This window comes from Strongylocentrotus purpuratus, unplaced genomic scaffold, assembly GCF_000002235.5.
Source record: "Strongylocentrotus purpuratus isolate Spur 01 unplaced genomic scaffold, Spur_5.0 spur5_scaffold_5, whole genome shotgun sequence".
In the NCBI taxonomy this organism is placed as follows: domain Eukaryota; kingdom Metazoa; phylum Echinodermata; class Echinoidea; order Camarodonta; family Strongylocentrotidae; genus Strongylocentrotus; species Strongylocentrotus purpuratus.
Genome location: NW_022145611.1, coordinates 8,598,817 through 8,622,106, shown reverse-complemented (window position 1 = coordinate 8,622,106; position 23,290 = coordinate 8,598,817). Strand labels below are relative to the sequence as shown.

General features: G+C 36.2%; 1 protein-coding gene across 1 annotated transcript; it reads right to left on the bottom strand.

Annotated features, from left to right (window-relative positions):
• Positions 1-10,057: 10,057 nt before the first annotated feature.
• LOC576024 (diphthine--ammonia ligase) lies at positions 10,058-23,069 on the bottom strand. The gene is made up of 17 exons (XM_030999726.1): positions 22,930-23,069; positions 21,849-21,940; positions 21,129-21,313; positions 20,457-20,530; positions 19,285-19,403; positions 18,608-18,669; positions 18,000-18,091; positions 17,129-17,222; positions 16,439-16,595; positions 15,384-15,527; positions 14,156-14,285; positions 12,822-13,020; positions 12,115-12,360; positions 11,634-11,766; positions 11,229-11,324; positions 10,664-10,828; positions 10,058-10,266 (listed from the first exon to the last, which is right to left on the bottom strand). Exons 1-17 carry the CDS (start codon positions 22,950-22,952, stop codon positions 10,118-10,120), a joined length of 2,160 nt encoding a protein of 719 aa, XP_030855586.1. The 5' UTR covers positions 22,953-23,069; the 3' UTR covers positions 10,058-10,117.
• Between the last annotated feature and the right edge of the window lie 221 nt (positions 23,070-23,290).

Here is a 23,290-nt window from a genome sequence, read left to right as displayed (position 1 = left end):
TAGTGTAGAACATACATCGTCTTGAAGTTATTTAGATGAAGCCAACATGAAATAGACACGCATCTGCTTACAAAATTGCACCAAGACATTTATGGTTTATAGCTTTGTTTGACGAAATGTTCAAGTGTAATATTTGTGTTGGACAATCGTCTATGATATTTCTGCTCCTGCTCCTCTCTCTATCTCTATCTCTTCTCTTTATGGCCAGTCAATATTGCTGCTAATCTGAAATTAGCTGCAATAATGCCACCTCACATCTGATTAACTTTCCCCCAACACAGAACATACATTTTTGTTTTAAATCTCTGTTCACAATCACATATTTAGTGAGTTTGGGGAATTGTAACTTGCTCATTAATTTCTGGTGTGCTGGGCCCCGTCGTACAAAGAGTTGATATCAATCACAAATTATTTGCAATTGATATCAATCGCAACTATGAACATAAGAGATAGGAAACTGCAAAGTTGCGATTGATTTGGATCAATCACAACTCTTTGTAAGACGGGGCCCTTGAATTAACAGTCCAATAAAAATTAAAAATTCCCAATTTAAAAAAAAAACAAAAACTTATGTCCAAAGCAATTTGAAGCTCTTGATATTAAAAGGTTGTATCATCAAGGTGTATTTTAATATATAAAAGTGTCCCCACATCATTTCAACACGCGACGAGCCACAAAAGGCAGCTCCTCCTTTGCCACCCGTCTTGACACTGGTCAAATAAACATGTCCGCAACAAGGCGCACCGCGATTTCCGAGACCCAATATTGACACCTCAGAATAGTGCCTTCTCATGCTGTGCTGCTGTGGAAGTACAAGTAGTAGTAGCATGACTGTTAAACATTGCTGCTGCTTCTTCGTGGTGCATCTGTTGAATAAGACAAGCTCGACTCGCCCATACAGCTCTCTGGTAGGCAGATGTTTGCTCAGTCTGGGGTTACAATCTGGCATATTAGAGGAAACATGTATGAACCGAAAGTGCAGCCCAACTTCCCTTCCCCACTCTCCTTTCTTCTTCATCTTCTTAAAATTTACAGACAGATTAAAATTCCTCAGTTTAAACAAAAAGAGAGATATTGTTATGCATGGAATCAAAGGAAAAAAAAAATACACAAAATTAATAAAAACCTGTACTCCTATTGCCCAAAGCAAACAGAAACTTAATTCTTTTATTCTGTAATTATCAGTTTTTAGTGGTATACATGAACAGAATGATATAGAGAGAGAGGGGGTGAAGGATTGATGAAATAAAGACATTGCACGCACAAACATATTATTCACTAATATTGATAGACAGAAATCATTACAAATAGATGCTGATAGTATGTGCAAAAACAATTAAATATATACCAACACATTTATGATAGTTGAAATGTATAACGTGTAAAATAAGAAAAAAAAAGATTTCATTATTCAAGCATGCACCTTGCTTCATTACAGCACAAAAATAAAGTGGAATAAACCGAACAAATTTCCAGCTTCTGTACCCTCACTAATGCACGCTTCAGGTACACACCAGGTCTCCGTCTTGTACAAGGCATCTAAAGGAAAACAGCCAAATGTATTACGAGTAGCTGGTTTTATGTACATGCATAATTCAACTCGTGAAGAAATTCATAGTTTGTGATTGGATTTGAATAATATTCACATGAAGTGATTTGATTTTTTGTCCCCACTGCACAGCAATCATTCAAGTAGTAGAATAAAATTATATAGGGGAAAAAAGTTTTTATTTATCTATTTCATATAAGTTTTATTAGCCAATATAGCAATGATTTTTGAAGTGCAATTTCAAATAGTTTATATTGAACAGTATATTTGCTATACTGCCATGGTGATTAGTTATATATTATTTATTATATTCAGGGTTTTATTATCACGTGTAATACTTCCTTTGTTTTTTTATGAATTACGGGATACAAGGCACACAGCGTCTATACATGTAAACACATGAACACTCACACCGGATGAATATACAGTGTACATGTAAAAGGTATAGAAGACCATGTTTATGAATAGTAAAGTCTCTTTATCGGCTCAATATTATTACTAGTAATAACATAGAAGGTTTAATCTATCCTACCCACACGAAGCTGGTTGGAACAACAAAAAGGAAGGATAGGATATCTCTCGAAGAGAGTGCTGTTGAGTTTTGAATGCTAACTATTATTTATTATGTAACTTATACATTGTCAATACTGCTGTTATATTTCCATAATCGACTGTATTTATTACGGATTCTCTTTTTCTATCTTGCATGTATTCAAAGTTGAATATATATTATATTAAAGGCAATTTCGTTATTTGTTCTGTTTGGAGTTGAGCTTTTTTTTTCTTCTTTGAAATGAAGCTCATTGTATGTTGATCGTAATCTAGTTCATATTTGTGTGTATGTATGTCTCTTGTAAATAGGTATTTTACGAAGGATATTTGAGTGTAAATAGGCACAAAGTTTGAGAGGAGTTTGGAGAACGAATAAAAACATGGGGTTTTCTTTATATTCAACAAATAACAAATGCTTGATGACTCGAAGGCAATGATCGCATTACATTTATCAACAGTTGGACACACTGAGCTTATGAGCACAAAATGGAGTTTGAAGATGTTTTTTTCTTTTCTTTCTTTTTGCATGGAATGAAGAATAAAATGGAAAACATCAAAATGGCTTACCAATGGATGCATTCCAGTAAATGAAATTAAGACAAGAGCTGAGTCTCAGCTTGATAAATTAATTCTTTGCATGGAATTGTGATACAGCTTTCACATAAATGCGTTGTATACTACTTTTTCAGCATGATCTCACTCTGTGTTATTGTTTGCAAATGTAGGAAACTGCAAGTTATACAAACTGTCTTTTTAAAGGAATATGAAGTGATTACAAAACTTATATCAAGCACTGAATGGATTGTTTGAATCTTTTTAAATATTTATCATGGTTTTTTCAGAGATTAATGAATGAATGAATGAAGGGAATTGAAACATAAACTGCTTTTAATATTACACTGATTTTATTATCCCCGGATCATACATACTATATGATATATAAACTTTTACTGATATAAGATTAAAACCGTCGCTGCATTTTATTGATGTGGATAAAGGTGGCATATAAATATCTCTTTCTACATGTTTAGGGGATTGAATAATTCTGACTACCGGTATATATTCTATGGTGTAAAGCTAATGCCTCTCAAATGTGGTCAAAAACTGCACAGATCATTGCGACATTCAAGTCATAATATGATAAGATATGTGCTGTCCGCACAAAACGCAAATCGGTTCAAATGATGCACAATTTATTGTGGTTTACTTCTGTACAGACACATTCTTTTCTATTTGCAGTTATTGTGTATTGTCACGTTGATTGCTGACTCCAAATTTTTCCTCAGTCTCTTCCTTACTACTGTACCTGGAAAATAAGAATGATTGATTTTGTTTAGTAATACGTGGTGCATAAATTAAGATTTTGATACGCATGTTTACCTCATCAGTCTGTTTCATAAAAAAACATCACTTACATAAATTATACAGAGAGAGAGAATTTTTAGTTCATGCCCCCAAATATTTAATGTGATGGTTTGTGTAAAGTGAAAAAGGGGTCACTATCTGTCTTGGAAATTTGCAGCAACGTAACATTCATATTTCCAAGCACAGATAGAATTTATGGTGGAACCGTCACACAGTTGAGAGAAATCACAATTAAAACCCTTGTATCCCAGTAGACCGAAGTTGGTCTTGTAAACCCTCAGAACAATTGGCTGCAGCCGGCAGGCCCTGGAGATTGACATTATGGGCTTGTAGGCCGTCAGTGTCATAGGCAGTTGGTCTCATTGGCAGTTGGCCTGGCGGGCTATGGCCAAATACGTTCTGTTTAGCAATCCAAAAATGTGCCCGAGTCCATTACATATCAAGGCTTGATTTAAACTTTTGATTCGCCCCTTGCAATTTCATGAGCAGAAAGAAAAAATTCTGCACATCTTGGTGTTTTATGCTAATGGTGCATTTATTGCTATATGTTTTACATTTTAGTTATTACCAGGAATTTTTAACTAATATCAGTACTTGATTAATAAACAGATGACAGAATTTTAATATTTAAATTCCATGTCTTATCAATGATAGATAAAAACAATCTAAGTCAGAACAAACAATAATTTGCTAGTTGGACATTTCTGTTTGATAATTGGCAGGGACATTTTATTTAGATATTTCTCCAAAAGCAAAAGAAACATTGCGACATATTATTTGATGTACAGAATGTTCATGAAATGCATTATCTATGAAGAGAAGAAAACATTCTCTGAGGAAAAAACTCTACCAAATTTGAATTTTTTAATAATAAAATGCATCAAGTATGAATGTGGTAGGAAATACACAAACTGCACATTGAAAGAAAAAAAATATTAGTATATCTCTTTTTATCCCTGATATGATAACCAAGAGGATTTGATTGTATAATATACATATTTTATCCCAAGGTATGGGACTTGTAGGCATTTTTAGAGATGCATCAGCAAAAATTACAGATGGGCTCTAAATTTGAGTCTTGTTAAAAAAAAAAATCAACATTTATCTTACAATATATATTTGGATGTTTTTACTTAATATCTGATGTGGAAACTTGATTAGCAAGAAGTGTATGATATGTATTAAAGGGTTGAGAAATTATATATCAACATTTTAGGAATATGTGTACTCGACATTTATTCTATTTCATATTTTAAGATTTTGAGGTGGTTTGAGGGGGAAAAATGACCGCGGCCATTTTAATAGTAGGAGGATGTTTGAAACATGAAATGCAATATTGTACTACATAATGTAGAATTGATTGAAATGAAAATTTACAGGTTACAAGAATGGTAGAATATGATATTACTCTGTCTTTAACATAATAAAGAAACGCAGAGCTAGCTTTGTTTTCAAGCAAAATGTGTTCTTAGATGTAGTAGTTTTACATGGTTGAATTTGTAAATAAATAATACTGCAGGAAAGAAGGGAAAAAACAGGAATCATTCAAAAGTATATGTGTATGGTTCTGGCTTATTATTTGGCTTGTAGTTTAGATTGCATCTCTATATCAATATCTTTTTTTTAAATCTCAATACACCCGTAATCTATCTATAGAGATGAAAGCATGCAATTCTGATTAACTGGCTTAAGATTAAGAAAAAAATGTATGCAACAAAGAATAGGCACACCACGCATCGATATTCAAAAATAGCATAAGCTGCACTGTATAGAAAGGTCTAGTCACTTTAACTTAAAGCTTTTGAACCCTGCAGGTATCATCACACTGTAATACAAAACGTAGCAATCTTCTAAAGTGTCTACTTGTGTGCTTTTTTTTCTTCTTCTTTTCTTCAAGTTTTCAGGTGTTTTGACGTGATTTTAAATTATTCACTATCATTTTTTTTGCTTTGTGTGAAAACTTATTTCCCTTCAATCTTTTTTTTTCCACTGTTGACAATAAAACTATAAGTGGAAATAGATCAAGTGTTTTGTATGTTGAGTCTTCTTTTGTGTGTGTGTGCGTGTGTGTGTGTAGGGTTGTATGACATTTAAACTGGTTGACTACTGAATGCTCTGGTTCCCATAGACTTACTACAGGCTTTGGGTTAATAATATACAGTCAAACCTGCTTTAGTGACCACCTGTCTACAAAGACCACATTTTGTGTATCCCTTGAAAATGGTTTCTCATTGAAACACATACTAAAGAAAACAGTACATAAAGACCACCTGCCTATAAAGACCACTTTTCTTGTCTTCCTTAGGGGGTCTTTGTAGACAGGTTTCACTGTACCATACATGGCACATATCACAACAGTATCTCTATGCGCTCTAATTGGGAGAAGAAAAGAAAATGGAAAATAGAGAAGAGTGAGATGCACTAAGCATACTTCCTTCATGTCATTAATTAACATCGGGAAATGTTTCTAAGAAGATATTAAGATGCATACATGCCAACTGTTCAGATTAAAGAGGAACATTCCTCTTTTTGGGAGAAGATAATTATCATTTTAATGCAGGTGTTCCTCTTCCTGTACAAATTTGTCTGTAGTATTGAATAGGAGAGTTAGGATTGTTCCTCTTTTTTTTTTTAAATAGCATAATTTGTACAGATTTCTGATTTTCAAATGTTGGCATGTATGAAGATGTTTCATTAGGTGAAGGCATTACTTAACTTCTTCAAAAAGTTGTCTACCATTAAACCATTGTTCTATAGTATTTTCTCTGTGCATTGTTGATGAGAGAGGTAGAGATGGAAAGATAAAAGATAGATAAAGATGAGAGAGAGAGAGAGAGAGAGAGAGAGAGAGAGAGAGAGATGGTGGAGAAGGAGAGAGAGAGAGAGGTAGGGGGAAAAGGTACTAGAGTGTTCATTAATAAAGAAAGGAGTGAAGAGAGAGTTGGGAGGGGGATGATTGAATGTTAAATATGGAAATCAGCCCATTGACTACTAAATTCTCTTAATCCCATTGGCTTAATACAGTTCCAGTTCCAGTGGGCAAAAGCTTAATGCAGCAATTCCAGAGTCGATTGTACTGACCCAGTATTTTGTTTCATAGAATAGGGGAAAGCACATGCATGCAAATGCACCTGTTTCAAGAGGTTTTTGGGAATATACCATTTATTTTGTAATGTAATCAAATGTAATCAAATGTAATGCACAAATCTTTGTTTGGTGCCTCGATTCATATTATTTCATTCACCTGTTACAAATTATTAATTTATTTCATTAGAATTTGAATTGCATACATTATTCTTGCTGGGTAGGACAAACATTATGGCTCGTCTTACCCATCGAAACGTAATGTATGCAATTCGCAATCTGACTATTGAAATACAGTTATTTTATAACAGGTGAATGAAATTATTTGTAACCAGGCACTTAACAAATATTTATGCATTGAATTTGGTTACATTATGAAAATGGCCTATTATATCTTGGACAAAAATTGTCTACAAATAATTTAAAGGCTACATGGATTGATTATACTGGTACTGCATGAAGACAGAGTCTCGGAGACCTCCTCACACTGACTGTTTGGCAGAAATGCTTCAACTGCGCTGCTTTGAATGCTGCAAACCAGTCATTGGGGGGGGGGGGGCAGATAATCTGAGCTTTGAAATTATCTTGGGAGTGAAGAGCATTGACTTTAATTGACTTTGTTATAGGTAAGTGATCTGAAGAAGTCGCAATTTCATTTCATCCTTTTGAAAAGACGATTTAAAAACAGATGCAATCTGCGCATGAGCATATAAAGATAATTTGTACCTGATTGTGAAACCCGCTGAGACAAACACTGTATACAAAGTCACATTATCATTTATTCTATGTGCACAAATGCTTTCCATAATAAACCAGTGACATGCATTTGGATGCAAAATTTGATAATTACATAACTGTCAGGAGCACATATTAACCCCCCCCCCCCCTTGCCATTTTAGCCAATAGTGATGATTTTCAACATTTTCCAAAAAAAGATGTACCTTTTCCTTTCACAAACAACAAATGCACTCACAGACTGAAATATCCAAATCTTTCATGCATTTTTTTTAGTTGCTGGCATTGTAAAGGGAAATAAAATCTTTTTGATTACTTCATTTGTATGAAAGCAGGAAAATATGAGAAACAGAATAACAAAAGTTTGAAATAAATTTGACCAATATCATAAGAAAGTTATGAATGTTAGAAATATGAAATCGCATGAATTTGACATTTTGGTAGGTGGATTGTGACAAAGTCACAGACTACTCTCCCGTTTGTCCTGTTCAAATCCCTCGGAATACTAATTAAAATATATTACAGCGAGAAGACCCTCCTGGGTCAAACATTTTGAAATATTGAAATTTTAGTCATTTTGTTGGAAGAAACAAATGTGAAAGTTATCTGGCACTACGTCACAGTGACCTTACCGATTATGCCAGGAATGATGACAATTATGTTAATTATATATAAGATTTAGTTGCATGATGCAAACTATTTTTAAAATAAGATCACTTAATATCAGAAATGTTGTTTGTGCATGAACTTTTACAATTTTTAGATGGCCTGTTATGTCAGGACAGGGTTTAATGTCGAAATCTATGAGAGAAAATGAGACCAAAATCAACATTTGCGAGAAGTTGCAAAGGGACGTGATGCGGTCTATAGATGCATCCCACTAATAGATGTAGAAGGATGCACTATCAAGGTAAGCTGTATATCATATTGATACTTTCAACCAAGTTAAACTATTGACACTAAGCGATTGACCCAACAGAAAAACAATGATATCCTTACGGGTATGCCTATATCTTAATTGACTAATTAGTTCTGAAACTGACTGTATGTGATTGAATTTTTGGAAGTGGGCATTTTTCCTTTCAATATTTTGTTGCGAGACATCATAATGTGGACAGGATAAGATCAGAGGTTTATCCATATGCAGTGGTATAGCCCCCCAGATATAGACAGAGAGAGAAAAAAAGAACTGTAGAACGGAAAATGAGGCCCTTCCTCACATGCTCGATCTTCGTTCCATTTACGGCGTAAGGCCTAGCTCATAATGTACCCATTTTTACACACAATAGGGTCATAGTTTGTGGAAAATATTCTTGGAAATATGCAAATAGGGGGTCATTTTGACTACGCTCATGATCATACATTACCAGTATACCTTTGACTATGAAGTGATACCATAAGACTTATGTCACTTCTCCAATCTTTCACTCTTACTTTAACCCACACCTCCTCTTTCTATCCTCTCTCTAGACAGACCACTGATGAAGAACGTATCACATTTAGTACAGGTGTTGTATTTCAATCCCATAGTAAACCCACTCCTAAAAGCCATCGACACCTTCAAATCACACACAAAATCATTTTTTAGTGACAAACTTTTTTGACAGTAAATTCATATCTCTTTGTAGAAACTTTTAAACAGTTCACCGATATCAAAATTTTCAAACCAAGTCAACTTGAATCTGCACTTGTGATTTGATTAATATATACTAAGATAAATGAAAAATATAAAAATGCAATCTAAGTTTTTTATTTTATCGTCTTTATTATAATGATAACAGTCAAATTTTTACAGGTCTTATACAACATTTTTTACCCGGCATTGTATTCCATTGCTAATTCCTACATGATAGTGCACACACTCCACTCACTGAGGATTATTCTTTACATATATTTGTAACATGATTTGCTGATAAAAATATCTATACACATGTAAGGTCAACAAGGTAACATAATGATTATACTGTCTTGAAAACAAAGCTCTATGAAATGTTTCTTTCTTTTGGTTCAAAGTTTACAGGTACTGTAGCATCCTGGAACATGCAGACATATTGATCCATTCAACACATTATAGTTCAAAAGGAGTATCAATAAAATATTTTGGAGTATTTGTTTGTTTGTTTTATCTGACAGCTACATGCTTGTAACTAAGCAACCAGGGGATCAACGGCTTTAAGTCCTCTCTTTTGATATACCCATCATGTAATTTTTATTCAATTTTTATTTCTTACACCTTGACTTTTTTTTATATCTACATGGAATTTCCACACGTACATGAAAATTGAAGTAATCTTTTGTATGAACACCAGAACAGCTTTTCAAAGATTTGTCAAACCTAGCAACAGCTGACATATACAGAATGGTGATTAACAAAAATAATTGAGTAGAAAGGTTGAATGAAATGTTTTAGCACGAGTTGACTTTTTAAAAGTATTATGTGCTGCATTACAAAATACTCACTTTCATTATCTGGTTTACAAAGGAGAGTTGATGGAGAACTATCTATCAAAATGATTTGTGGTGAAAACATCTCTTGGGAATTAACATGGTTCATTCTCATTCACTACTAATAGAACCAATATCTACATACAGGCAATCAAGAGGCTTGGTGGGGGAAGAGAGGACACCAATTGGTATACTAGTAAAACATACTGAACCATCAAGAATGAAAATAATTCATCCTCCATTGATGGAACACCCTGTACCCATATGCAGGCACTAAGGAGGCTTGGTGGAGGTAGGGATGTCACTGGTATAAAAGTAAAACGAGAAGGGTAGATTGGGGTAAAGAGGACACTGGTATACTAGTAAAACGTGCTGAACCATCAAGAATCATAACAAATCCTCCTCCTCCTCCATTGATGGAACACCCTGTACCCATATGCAGGCACTAAGGAGGCTGGGTGGGGGTAGGGATGTCACTGGTATACTACTGAATCGCACCACACCCTCATGGATGACTTGTAGCTCTCTCTGAAGTGCTGTAGGGGAAGTAAAGGGGAATAAATGGGAAAAAATACATATTTATCATAACAATTATTTTGAATGTAGAAAAAGTAATCAAAACTTTAGTCACTACTGGGATTTCTGCAAGAGCATTTTTTAATGGAGTTTTAGTTATTTTACATTCCTCCCTCTCACATGTAGACGGCGCAGTTGATAATGCAGTACCCCGATTCGATGAAGAAAGAAAAGGACAATATAATCTTTCTTCAAAGTACAATCCCATTCTACCACATTGTTGAACTGCATCAGCAACAGCACCAGCTACAACCAGGGCTGACAAAACTTGCAGCACAGCAAGTGAAAGCTTACCGAAACAGGTAATTTTCCACTGATTGTGAAGAAAGAACTCGTTTTCAAGTGAGGAGACTTTACCTGCATTGAGCTGCATCTGTGGAATCAAAGTCTGGCTATGGAAGACCTTGTAGGACAGGACATCACTGGTTTCCTTGCTGTGGTCCTTCAAGGCTCCAGCAACGGATGAGCACAGTCTCTGAACTACAGTCTGAAGATGAAGCTCTTTGGTAGTGGCTGAGGGGTCTGGAATTCGGAAGAATAATTAATTAATTTTTGTTAAAGCTTGCCATTTAATCGAGGCAAATCAGCCTCATTGTCGGGTTTACATCTGAATTCCAACGTAATTTATTCAGTACTATTACCTGCAAATTTCAACCGAGATTCCAACAAATCAGTTCACAGAATCATTGGGCAGCCAATTTGCCTGATTTTAGATTCACTTTTGTAAAATTTAATCTTAAAATGCATCTGTTCAGCCACACTTACACATATTCATGGAAAAACCTGATTTTGTATCGAGGCAGTTAACATGTCTTGGTTACCCAATTTCTAGATTGTGTATGAATATTGTCATTACTGCTCTCATCATAGGAATAAAGCCAGTCATGAATTTGTACTTTATACATGGGTCATGGTAACTTACCTACTGTAGCCATGATGGCCATTGCTCCCGACTGTTTACACCATGCCGTCTCTATCTCCACGGAAACACCATCTCCAATCGAATCGGTCTTCTCATCTGTAGAATGAAAAGGAGGTAGTTATTTCAGCATTTTGCCTCATTAAGGATGACTAAACCAAGTTTGGAGTTTAATAATAGGCATCACAAATGACCCAAATGTTGTGTTTTGGTGGATGGATCAATAAACTAGAAAACAATGTTTTATTACCAAAATGTAGCAATTAATAAACGAAAAATATTGTTGTTGTCAATTTGAAGAACACTATGTGACAAATTTAGCCCTTAAAATAAATTCTGTCCTGAAAGTGTTAAGACATACAAGGAAAAAACCACTGCCATGGTTTCCCACACAATGTGTTGACTTACATTGCCATGACCGTCTATTTGTGTCGGCTACCACATGCCACTCCACACACCCTCCCTTGGGTAAGCTGGGAACAACCACGTAGTTCATCAGGCAAGGAATGCTGGGATACTCGTTGGAAACCAAATCTTCCAACTTCAAAAACAAGAAAACGGAAAAGAATAAAAACGGGATTGTATTCAAATGTCATGATTATTAATAGCAGGGAAAGAATTACACTGATAAAAATGTCTTCCTTTCAATTTTTACACAATTTTTATGCGAATTTACAATTCGTATTCAATTTAAGAATACAAATTTATGTTTGCACTGTGCACATTCCTCCATGTTTATTTCAACTTGCCAGTTTTCTGGGTCATGCTGGCCTTTTGGAAATTTGTCAGCTCAGGTAAGCTAAAATAGAATGCAGTAAAAATTTATTTCCATACTTGCCATATCTGTTTGACCAAGTCACTAATAAAATAGAAACTTAGAGACACCCACCTGTTGCTTTTCTTCTCTAAGTGCTTGGTCCCATTGTCTCCTTGCAGTGACCTCTAACCCCGGCTTGGTGACATAACATGTTGCCATGACAACGTGGTTCAGTCCCATCCCAGGATGCATTGCAGCTAGAATCCTGGCCACGCTACGCAGCGAGAGTCTGGACTCGGCATTGATACCACCCTCTATGATGGTCATGTTGCTAGGGCAGAGGGCTATTGATCCAGCGCAGAATACAAGGCTGCCAATCTGAGAATGATGATAATTAACATAAGTCAAAAGTGCTGCCTCACACCTGATAGGTTTTCAAAAATGGTGCCAGGAGTCAAATTAGTTATTTTTTCTGATAGATATATCAAAGAAAAAAACTTTATTTACTGCACAATGACTGCTCATGACCTTACCTGTACTGCCTGGCTGTAAGGTCCCACATTAGCAGGTGCCCAATGTGACAGACCCTGGACGTGCATGGTGGTCCTGTAATGGGCGGGGTCCCTCTCTATGTCACCCCTGCCCTCCTCTGCCCCTGGGGTGGGGGTGGGGGTGTGGTGATCTTACCTGTACTGCCTGGCTGTAAGGTCCCACATTAGCAGGGGCCCAATGTGAGAGGCCCTGGACGTGCATGGTGGTCCTGTAATGGGCGGGGTCCTTCTCTATGTCACCCCCTCCCCCTCAGCCCTTGGGGCGGAGTAGGGGTGTGGTGATCTTACCTGTACTGCTTGGCTGTAAGGTCCCACATTAGCAGGTGCCCAATGTGAGAGGCCCTGGACGTGCATGGTCGTCCTGTAATGGGCGGGGTCCCTATCTATGTCACCCCCTCCCTCCTCAGCCCCTGGGGTGGGGGTGTGATGGGCTAGACAGTCCAGCTGCAGGGCCGTGCCTTCTGGCAAGTCGGCCTGGACACATACACTGAGAATTGAGAAAATATAGAAAGAAGGAGAAAAGGAAAAAAACTCTTAAGCTTTTTTGCAGGATGGGCAAACTTTTCTTCATAATTGAAACTGAAGGTGAAGAGAGTACTGTAGATTTTATTGGCAAAAAAGTGCGACATATTCTTTGAACTCTTATACTTGGGAGATTGTGAAGTTATATTCCTGAAAATGATTTGCTAACTGAAAAAGAAATATGAAAGAAATAAATATGGTTCACAGCCACTAGAACTAAGGAAATTTGAAGCTGAATTAACTTATATGAACATGAGATATCAAGATTAGCCTTTCAACAATGAATGAAGGCACAATGCAAATAAATCATCAAGAGAATGGGTTTAAAAAACCTCTTAGATAAGCCAGCTCATAGATACAATCTGCGCATGGGCAGATAAAGGTCATTAGTACCAAAATTGTAAGGCCCACCATGACGAATACTGATTACGTGCTCATGAAAGTTATGTAATCATTATTCATTTATGCACCAACGGTACATTCTATGGAACACAGGTGAAGTGTTCTTCTCAAGGGGGTAATGAAAAGGTATTTATGAAGCACATCCATGACTTTGGCAGTGATTATTCTAAAATGTGGGACTACTCTATTAGGATCTGTGGATATTTGATGTTCGATGATGTTTGATGATGTTTGATAATTGTTTTACTTGACTGCTGAGAAGGCATGTATACGCATGTAATAAAGCACCCCGGGGACTGACAGCTTTAAGCCCTCTCCAAGGGACTTGGCAATGAGAATTAATGCCTTACCAAAAGGCACAAGCGCATGGACTTGGTGTTCTAACCCAGGATCTCGCAATTATGAGACCACTGCGCTACCACTGAGCCATTGTGCCTCCTCGTTTTGGGCCATTTGTTAATGACAAACTGGTATTTTACAGTAATCTCTTAAAGCCCCTCTGCACTAATTTGGCCAGGAGGGATTAGACCTCCCTGCATGATCACTGACAGGTGGTTATCTCAACAAATCAGCTCTCAATTAACATAAGAAAAAGGGGATCATGGGGGACCAACGGGTACTGCTTAGGCATTGTTTGCTATATAGAGGGCGCAAGTAGCTACAAGTAGTACAGTCCTGCTTTAAAAGACCATACTTACCGTGCTGGTGGATTGAGTTTGAAGTACTGGCAGTAGACAGAGTTGACGGATGCAAAATCTGACATGTTCCTCACATAAAGGTGTATGAGAACAGCGTCCTTCAGGGAATAGCCATTGCTCTTGAGTTGTTCTGTCAATTTGGAAGCAATAATTTTTTACTCTTTTATTCATTTATTCATTTTTTTAAACTTCATTAAAATATAGATATAGGTAAAAAAAATAAAAAGGAAAGATTTGTCGGGGCATCAACCTTTTAAGAACAATTGACTAACATATCTAAAATCAACAATGAAGACATTAGTCAATTAATCATATAGACAATGGGTATGAAAAACATAATGTGTATAATCTGACAAGAACACTGATGAAATTCTGAAGAAAAGGACAACCTTTTTGTAATCAACATGACTTAATGGTGGGGGGGGGGGGGGGGGGGGAGGGGATCACAAGTACAACTAACTTTGTCATGACTCGTATATCAGGAGAAAAAAAGTTAAATTCATGTACAGGCCAATAGAAAAGTGCCTCAACAAGTCAATCACAGAGAGAAAGGACAAGAAAATACAAACATCAAACATTCAATTTTTAATAGGAAGATGGATTGAAGGAATAGATATATCTTGTAGAGGTGTCCTGGTCTAGCGGGTACGTCACCAGACTGTGGATCACATGGTTCACGGTGCGAGTCCCATTGAGAGACTAATGTCCTTTGGCAAGACATTAATCTACATTTGTCACTCTCCACCCAGGTGATGTAAATGGGTACCCAGTAGGAAGAAATTCCTCAAATACCAGAGCACCTTATCAGGGTAGCTTGGCTAATGCCGGGGTAAAAAAAGTGCAGTGCTTTATAGACACATTAGTATTAAGCGCTATATAAATGTTATTATATATTTTTGATCAATGAAATCCTATTCAGTGATTGGTCAACATAGCATCATGTTACCGATAAGAAAAATGTGCTTTACCGTGATGTCATCCATGGTATAGTGCAGTATACCATGGATGCGGTCGCTGCTCTCACTGCACTCTACACTACTTCGGTGACAGTATACATTATTGTTATTATTATTATTTTTATGAAGGTTGGTTTGAAAATTATAAAACAAATATATCATGGATTCCTCGGCGACAGAAATAGTGCTATTCCTGCCATCTCGATCCATAATTTCAACTAGAGCCTCTCAGTGCATGGTATATTTGTTTACTATTATTATCATATCTTTACCATTGAGTGTCTCCATAGCAACCTGAGTGCTTAGTAGGATAGAGGAGGTGCTATACTCCGCCTTGCAGGTTGCTCTTACTCCATATACCCAGGCAAAACCCTGGTTACTGCACTGGCAAGAGGGCGACAAACGGCCCTTCTGATCTGCAAAAGATATATTGATATCAGTAAATATATCATAGAAATTGATAATCGATGATTGTTTTACCTCACTACTAAGAATATGCTTGTAAGTAAACAAACAGGAGACTGACGACTTTAATTCCTCTCCTTATCAAAGGACATGAGCGCATTGATTTGGTTTTAAACTCAGGACCTCCCAGTTATGAGACCACTGCTCTGCTACTGAGCCATCATGCCTCCTTTGCTTTTAATGTTCTGTGGTTGGAATTGATTGAATGATGAATTGAAAAGAGTGCATATTTTTTAAAGTGTGATCCACAAAAAACATTATCCCTTTATTTGCCATTTTATCAAAACAAATAGTTAGCAACAATAACAGGATAAGCCCATTGGTATAGGAATGCAGCTTTCAATCGCCCATTTTCGATCTTCATATGAATTTATAAACTAATGTTAGATCACAATTTTGCAGTATCATAATGCAGAAACTCTTAAACTTAGTGAAAATTGTTCACATTAATGATAATAAATTGGCCCAGTCTTGCTAAAAAATCATATGCACTGTAAAAAAAAATGTGTCAGGTCCACAACTTTTACCTGTTGCTTGTCATATTTTGAATATGAGAGTACTTGAAGAACTTTTCAGGGGACATTTCTATGATACTGTTCCACACTAAAATAGAAAGAATGAATTACAAATTACTTTTCACTTTCCCAGAAAATAAGATTTTACTTTGCTTTTATGCAATATTGAAAGGGAAATATTTGTTATTCTTTTATATTTGTGTTCTACGTTCATTCAGCTATTCATTGATATAAAGTTGTATTTTCATCGGATATTGGCGAAAATTGGCGAATATCATCTAACAACGATGGAAAATGCCATTAAAACCAACAACAACAAGGATATGGTCTTTAACTTAATGACCTACTGTCAACTGCAGGACATAGGATGTCTGGACGATCATTTCTGGTGCTACTTGAGGGAGATGGTGTCAGATCTTTGATCATTAATTCTCTATGCAGGCTCCTTCCTCTTTTCATCTTCAGGTCCTGTATTCTCTCGGCAAAAGTCTTTGCTTCCAACCCCTATTGGAAGAACAAGATGACGAATCTTTCTCGACTGATACAATTGATTGGTTCGCTCACTTTAAACACAAAAAATTTCAAGTTGTATGGCAGTTGAATAAATGAAAATTATTTTCAAGCAGTTAAGGTATTTGTGTAGATAACTTTGATGTATCCTCTACCACATGTGTGGAATCAAATTCATGTACATTCTCATATTCAAATCCCATTTCACTCTTATATGCCACACAGATAATCTCCCTGTGCCACATTGTATCTATCATGGGATAAATATACCAAAGGCTTCAAGATTATTTAAACTATTTCCAGGGCAAGATTAATTTTCCACCGGTGTTAATAGGGTGGTCATGGAGCTAATCAAGACCGGAAGTTGATAATTTTGCAAAGCCATTGTGTCCTTCTGTCAATAAGTGCATATTGTTTTGTGCAAAACTGCATGTGTGGCAAACAAGCCACTGTGCACAGAGGCGAAGAAGGCAACCGAAGAGTTAAAGATGATTCTTATTGATAATATGTTACATAAAAAGACATACCGTATCTTTATCAGCGAGATGCATCTTCCCAAAGTGGATGTAGAAAACTGGTGCCACATCATCGTCATCATCTTTTACCACATCGTAGGAATCACTAAACAAATGAGAATCAAATGTTTGTAAATCAATAACTTTATATCAAAAAATGGTTTAATCAACGAGGAAAATAAAATAGACATACACCTGTACTGCTCTTTCTATTCTAATACACCAAATCTTCCAAGTTGCATTTTCCAAACTCCAAACTAAAGCATTTTATCATATTTGAGTTAAAATGCCTTGTCTCCTCCTGGTTGCTCTGACAACTTATAATTCAAAATGCAAAATCACCATGCAGAATCCTATCTTCAAGTCTGGACCCAACGCTACTCAAGAGCCCCTTTCATGTTCATGAAGTGCATAATTAAGCTTGGAATCTCTCTCTCTACAGAAGTAATACTTGGAGCTCATATCTTGAATATAGTATACACCGATTCGGGCGACTTCTGGTGGAAGTGCGCCCTCATAAGGTGACGCCATAACTGGGGGGCGTCTGACTGCAGCTAGCTAGCTTACATTACAACGGGTATGCTATACCTATACCGAACCTCGCCCAGGCCGGCCAGGGTCGCTGCTCCGCTAGCTAGTAACCGCTCTCGAGCTCTCTGTACTGTCAGCTGGATCGGAGAAGCCCCCCAGTTATAGCGCCGCCACCGGCGGGCAGTTACATAAAACCCCCAAACCGAATCGGTGTATAGCAAAGTTTAACTCCTAACAGACAGACTGAAATATTTGTTGTGTTTGATACACTTTAAAATAAAATCAAAGGCCAAAATCTAACTAAGATAATGAAAATACACTAGAAATTTGACAAAATCTGAAATCAACTTACATGACTATCTTCTTGACAAAGAGGGGGCAGTCCAGGGTGAATGTTTCATATTCTCCACCTTCCCCACACACATTCAGGTGATATTTGGTTTTCTGCAAAATGAAAATGGATGATTTGTGAAAATTGTGACCCATCCAGAGGCCTTGTCCAGGCACTGATGTTCTACATATGGCATTAATGAATCTGAATGATGCATAACTGTGTGTAAAGCCGGGTAGATTTGAATGAAATATGTACATAATGTAATTTGAATCCACAGAATTAATTGTAAAAAGACAAACTACATTCTAACTTTATAATTCATCACAATTATTTCAGATTTATAGCCAATAACTTTTTGCTAAAAATTTGACCTAGATTAGGTATAAAATAAAGAAAAATATCAACAAGAACAACAAATTAATAGCCATGAAAGAACAGGCGTATTTTGTTAATACACCTGAAATAGGCTATCTGTCATGTATTTCTTTTATAAATGTATTTGTATGTTGTGATGATTTTCTAGGGATGTAAAAACAAACAAATACATAGCTCCTTCTGCTATATACATCAAGTGCATTCAACACTATCAGTTGAACGAAAGATCGAAACAAATATTGGTTCTTTACCATGGTTTCCATGTATGGTCGTATTTCTGCAATTGTCTTCCCAAGATGCTTCTCTTTAAGACCTGTAGAGAGAGCAAAGAATAAAAGTGAGCAAAAAATGGAAAATTAGCAGTTTCATTCATTGTGTTTCATCCTCAACTTATGCTATGTTTTAGCATGTGACTAACAATCAAGGAAAACCTGGCATTCATTTCCTTAGAACCATCAGCATATTATATTAGTAGTGGTGGTTATTTTTTCTTCTTCAAAATCAAATGTCAATAAATTATTGACTCTTTTTTTTTCTTTCTTCTTCTTGTTTTCAACGTAATAATTGTTCATAAAACATGTCGTAGCAGCCAACCGCACAAAATATATGTGGAAAAAAGATGAGCTATTTACAATAATTTTTGACCGTTTTTCAATTTTTGTTTGTTAGATCGTGTTGTGAAAAAATAGCTTTCTCCAAAAAAAAGCATTTTACAACTATTGTCTGGTTTTTGTACACTTATCTTACACCAGGGCCCCGTCTTATAAACAGTTGCGATTGCAAATTGATATCAATCGCAACTATGTACATAAGAGACAGGACTGTAAACTTGCAATTGATTGGAGGACTTGAGATTGATTCGGACCAATCACAACTGTTCATAAGAAGGGGCCTTGAATGTTACGAAAATGACTCAAGTCATGATTACCCAATGCAGCTACTTTGATGAGGATGGCATGGACGTTGGCGTGTATCATCTCCTGGAGTAGTTCAGACTGATCTCGTCTCCAAAGATAGGCTAGTGAGATGAGACCAAGCCGCCCACAACTGAAAAATAATTACACACGTATTAAAAGATCAAGGGTGTCTGTCCCGATCATTGATCTCTGTGGTTATTGCAAGTGTGCTATTAAGCTTCTAACCGATTCTTCTATACAAGTCAAGGCTTATCGTTTAGAGTGAAGAATGAAAACACACAATTTTAACTGTAAGTAAATATCAAAATGTGAAACTATTGTGCCCAAAAATAATTTGTGTCATGATAGATTGCTCAGTTTGCTCTCTATCTTATTTTTGCACATATATATTCATGCAAAACCATATGCACCGTGTACAGAAATATATTTTAACCAAGTGATATCAGCAAGTCTGGGGGGTTAAGGTGGTTAAGAATTTATAATAATAATAATGATAATAGGCATTTATATAGCGCTTTCTATCTAGAAATTTCTATCCCGAGGCACACAAATTAATTGTTATCCGGCTTTAGGGTAGCTGCCATTACAGCACTCTAGCTTTTAAAGGAATTAATTCCTGCCAGGTACCCATTTACTTCACCTGGGTTGAGTGTGGCAAATGTAGATTAATGCTTTGCCAAAGGACAATAGAGTTATTCATGCCCTACTGAAGGCACTTACGCACAATTATGGTCTTGGGCAATTCCAAGCGTTTTAAGATTAGGACAGTGTTGATGTTTACATTTAATTTGACACCAAACTTGATATGATCAGACAAAATTTGAAATTGCAGGGTTCATGTCCTGTTTTGATTGGAATTGCCCTCTTGAAAATATGGCATGTCATTTTAATACTAGATTTACTAAACCACACACATCTTTGAGTATGATGAAGAAAGGAGATAGGGTCAAGGCATCAGGTGAAATTATATTATGAAATCATATCATAAAATCATAACAATAACAGTAACGACAATATGAATTAAAAACAAATACCGGTATAATGAAATACCTGTACAAACGGTCATAGGTTTTCAATAAAAAATTGAAAACTTTTTTACAATTCAACCCTCTAAGGATGCCCATAATTAACATTAACATATATGAATATGTATAAGGTTTGTAACAATAGTAATGTGACTTACACATTTTCCACTCTCACTCGCTGATAATTTGATAGAATGGCTCCCACAGAGACTCCCTCGACCTGCATTTCATCCTGTGTTTTGATGGAGAGGGAGACAAGATGTATTTATTTAATTTAAGAGAGTTTTAAGTTTGCTGCGGACTGCTCTCCCTCAAGAGATCTGAATATTAGTGGAAGTGTTTAAAATAATCTTAAAATGAATCTGTTTGATTCAGAAATTTAATTGTTTTCTTCAAATTTTGTATGTTCTGTATTCCTCCTGTTTTTCCTTGTGTATTTAATAATGCAGATGCATTCCTGTGATTTCATCTTTTGCAGAAGTGCACCTTGAGAATTTGATTTTGAGTGGACATGATGCCTTACAAATCTCATACTATCATTATTATTTATCAATAATCTCCATCACACGATGAACATGCAGAAATCATACTTCTAGATTGTATGCTACCCACACTTCTTGGTGACAGAGCAGTTACAACTGCTGCTCCCAAACTGGAATAACCTACTTGCATTTCTTCGCAACCAGCAATCTCTCAATACCTTCAAAAAAAATATCAAAACTTGACTCTCCTGTTAAAAACATAATTGTAAAGATACATTATCATTAATATTATTATTATATCATGCAACTTCAAATATAGACTACAATTATAACACCCCGTCTACTTGCCTTGATTTTCTTGAGGAGCAAAAAGAGGTCCTCCACCTCGTCCCCTTCAGTGGGTTGGTAGTCGCGCCCCTGTTCCCTGGACCCGCCCTTGATGGCTGCCCTGTACAGGGGCAAAGCCATGGCCTGGGAGTAGAGGTCAATGGCATGGTGACCAACCGTCTGGAACATGTAACTGTCCAACTCGTCTAGGCAGAAAGTGAGATGTAAATGTGAGGGGGAAAAATGCACTGTAGATTTGAATATGACACCATAAAGAGAACATGTAATGTATGCTGACTTCGTTGGTGAAATAGGTGAAATATTTATTGGTTACTGTATCATCTTTATCAATAACAATGTTTGGCATTGCATTGGTGAAATACTAGAAGTATTACCGACAAGGTACTCGACAGGGAAAAAATGAGTTGTTACTTTGCACCTATTTGTCACTGTCACCAATTTGATGGTTTGTTTTCAACCGACCGCTAAGAAAGCGTGTGTATGCTTGTAAGGTTATTTAACTAGGTGTCCACCTCTGAAAGGGAATTGAGATGACACATAATCTACTTGTCAACGCAAATAATTGAAGCATCATTAGGTTTCAACAAAACAGTCTGTCTGAAGAAGAGTAGTTGCTGTATCTCTAATTTTTATTTCTTCTCATTTATTTTTACTTTATATTTATTTTAAATTTAATTTTAGGATTTGCCAGCCACAGCAAGGAAGAGATTAAAGACTCACCAACTTCCTGTGGATAGAGGTTAGCTAGGGCGACCAGGTCATGACCTTCAGCGACACACTGCATCATGTTGAAGCAGCTGTCCTTCCCTCCGCTGGGTGAGGAGAGGAAGAAATTTTGTAAGTTATGCAAGGCGAAATATTGTATTTTAATAAACTGAAATGCTTAGAATTGCTTTACCAATTAAAAAAAAACACATCATGTATGACTCGAATTGCCAATCCAGCCAGTTAAGCAAGCCAGAAGAGATGTGCTGCAGCACGCCGATGCTCGCCAGTTGCTAGTGTGATGTTTTTTTAATTTCTATTGTAACAGTTTCTATTGCCATTGGTACATTTTGCACCAGTTTACATTTAATTTTCATTTGATGGCTTTACATTTTGCTTTCCATACTCTAGTTTTACACGATTTAGAAGATTTTTAGCCTTCTTCTTCCAGTTCAAGCGTTGGGTAAGTTTTTTTTAAAGAACAGTTCATAGATAGGTTTGAATTTGACCCACATCTTCTAACACAAGGCAGTTGGCAGCGTATTATTTCTATATTAGTAAATACTGTCAAATACATTGATTGAAACATTAAATTTGAAGTCTACTTTCGTGATTCATTCCATCACAGGCATTGGTTTCCTCATCCCCACTCCATATACTCTGCACATGATTTGTGTGTGACGGAATGAAGCATACCCGGTGTGAATTATATAAGTCATTAGCTCCCTAATTTCTGACCAATCCGGATTGATCAATGTTTTCTTGTTTGATTAATTGCCATCTTGACTTGACACTTATCCTTGACTTTTAAGTTTTAGTTTTACCTAATATGTGTATCAAACGTTTATTAAAGACAGGTATTCCATTTGACATATCATATCATTAGGCCTAATAAAATGAAATGAAATCCATATAAACAAAATTGAACACATTGCAATGCTTTTTGCAATTTGCAAGAACATAACCAAGTGATTGGACACTACCTGAAAATGAACGTATGGGACTGCATAAGGATTTAGCAGACCTCGGTCTCCAGATCCAGGCAATTCTCTACGCGATCTAATCTTCAAAAATCTTAAATGAAAGAACCATTTACCTGACTAATGCTACAACTTTCATCTTCTCCTTCTCAATTTACGTCAGCCAGATCAGATCTACGAGTAGGCCTAGACAATATTTTCGTTATAATTTAGAATTTGACGTGAAAATAAAATAACGTGTGAACTATATTGCGGTGTCTTCGAATATCTAAAGCAAAATGAAAAATCAGAATCCATTTCCAAACGAAAACAAATAAAAATGCTTAGGCCTAGAGCACCCTCAAAGCACAATAAACAAAAAATCATAATCTTATTTCGTCTACCGTTTACAAAAAAAAGGGACTGATGGAGGAATGGAGTGGATTCAGTCAAAAATAATTTATTTTTCCAAAAAATTATTTCATGTAAAATGGCATA

Bases quoted from the DNA above. Each gene is read 5' to 3' on its own strand.
- LOC576024 (XM_030999726.1), bottom strand. From the start codon at position 22,952: ATGAAAGTTGTAGCATTAGTCAG. The intron at 19,404-20,456 runs GTAAGTCACATT...ATTATTTTTCAG, and splicing joins CGAGTGAGAGTGGAAAATGT to TTGTGGGCGGCTTGGTCTCA. The intron at 10,267-10,663 runs GTAAAGTCTCCT...CTTCCCCTACAG, and splicing joins ACAGATGCAGCTCAATGCAG to CACTTCAGAGAGAGCTACAA.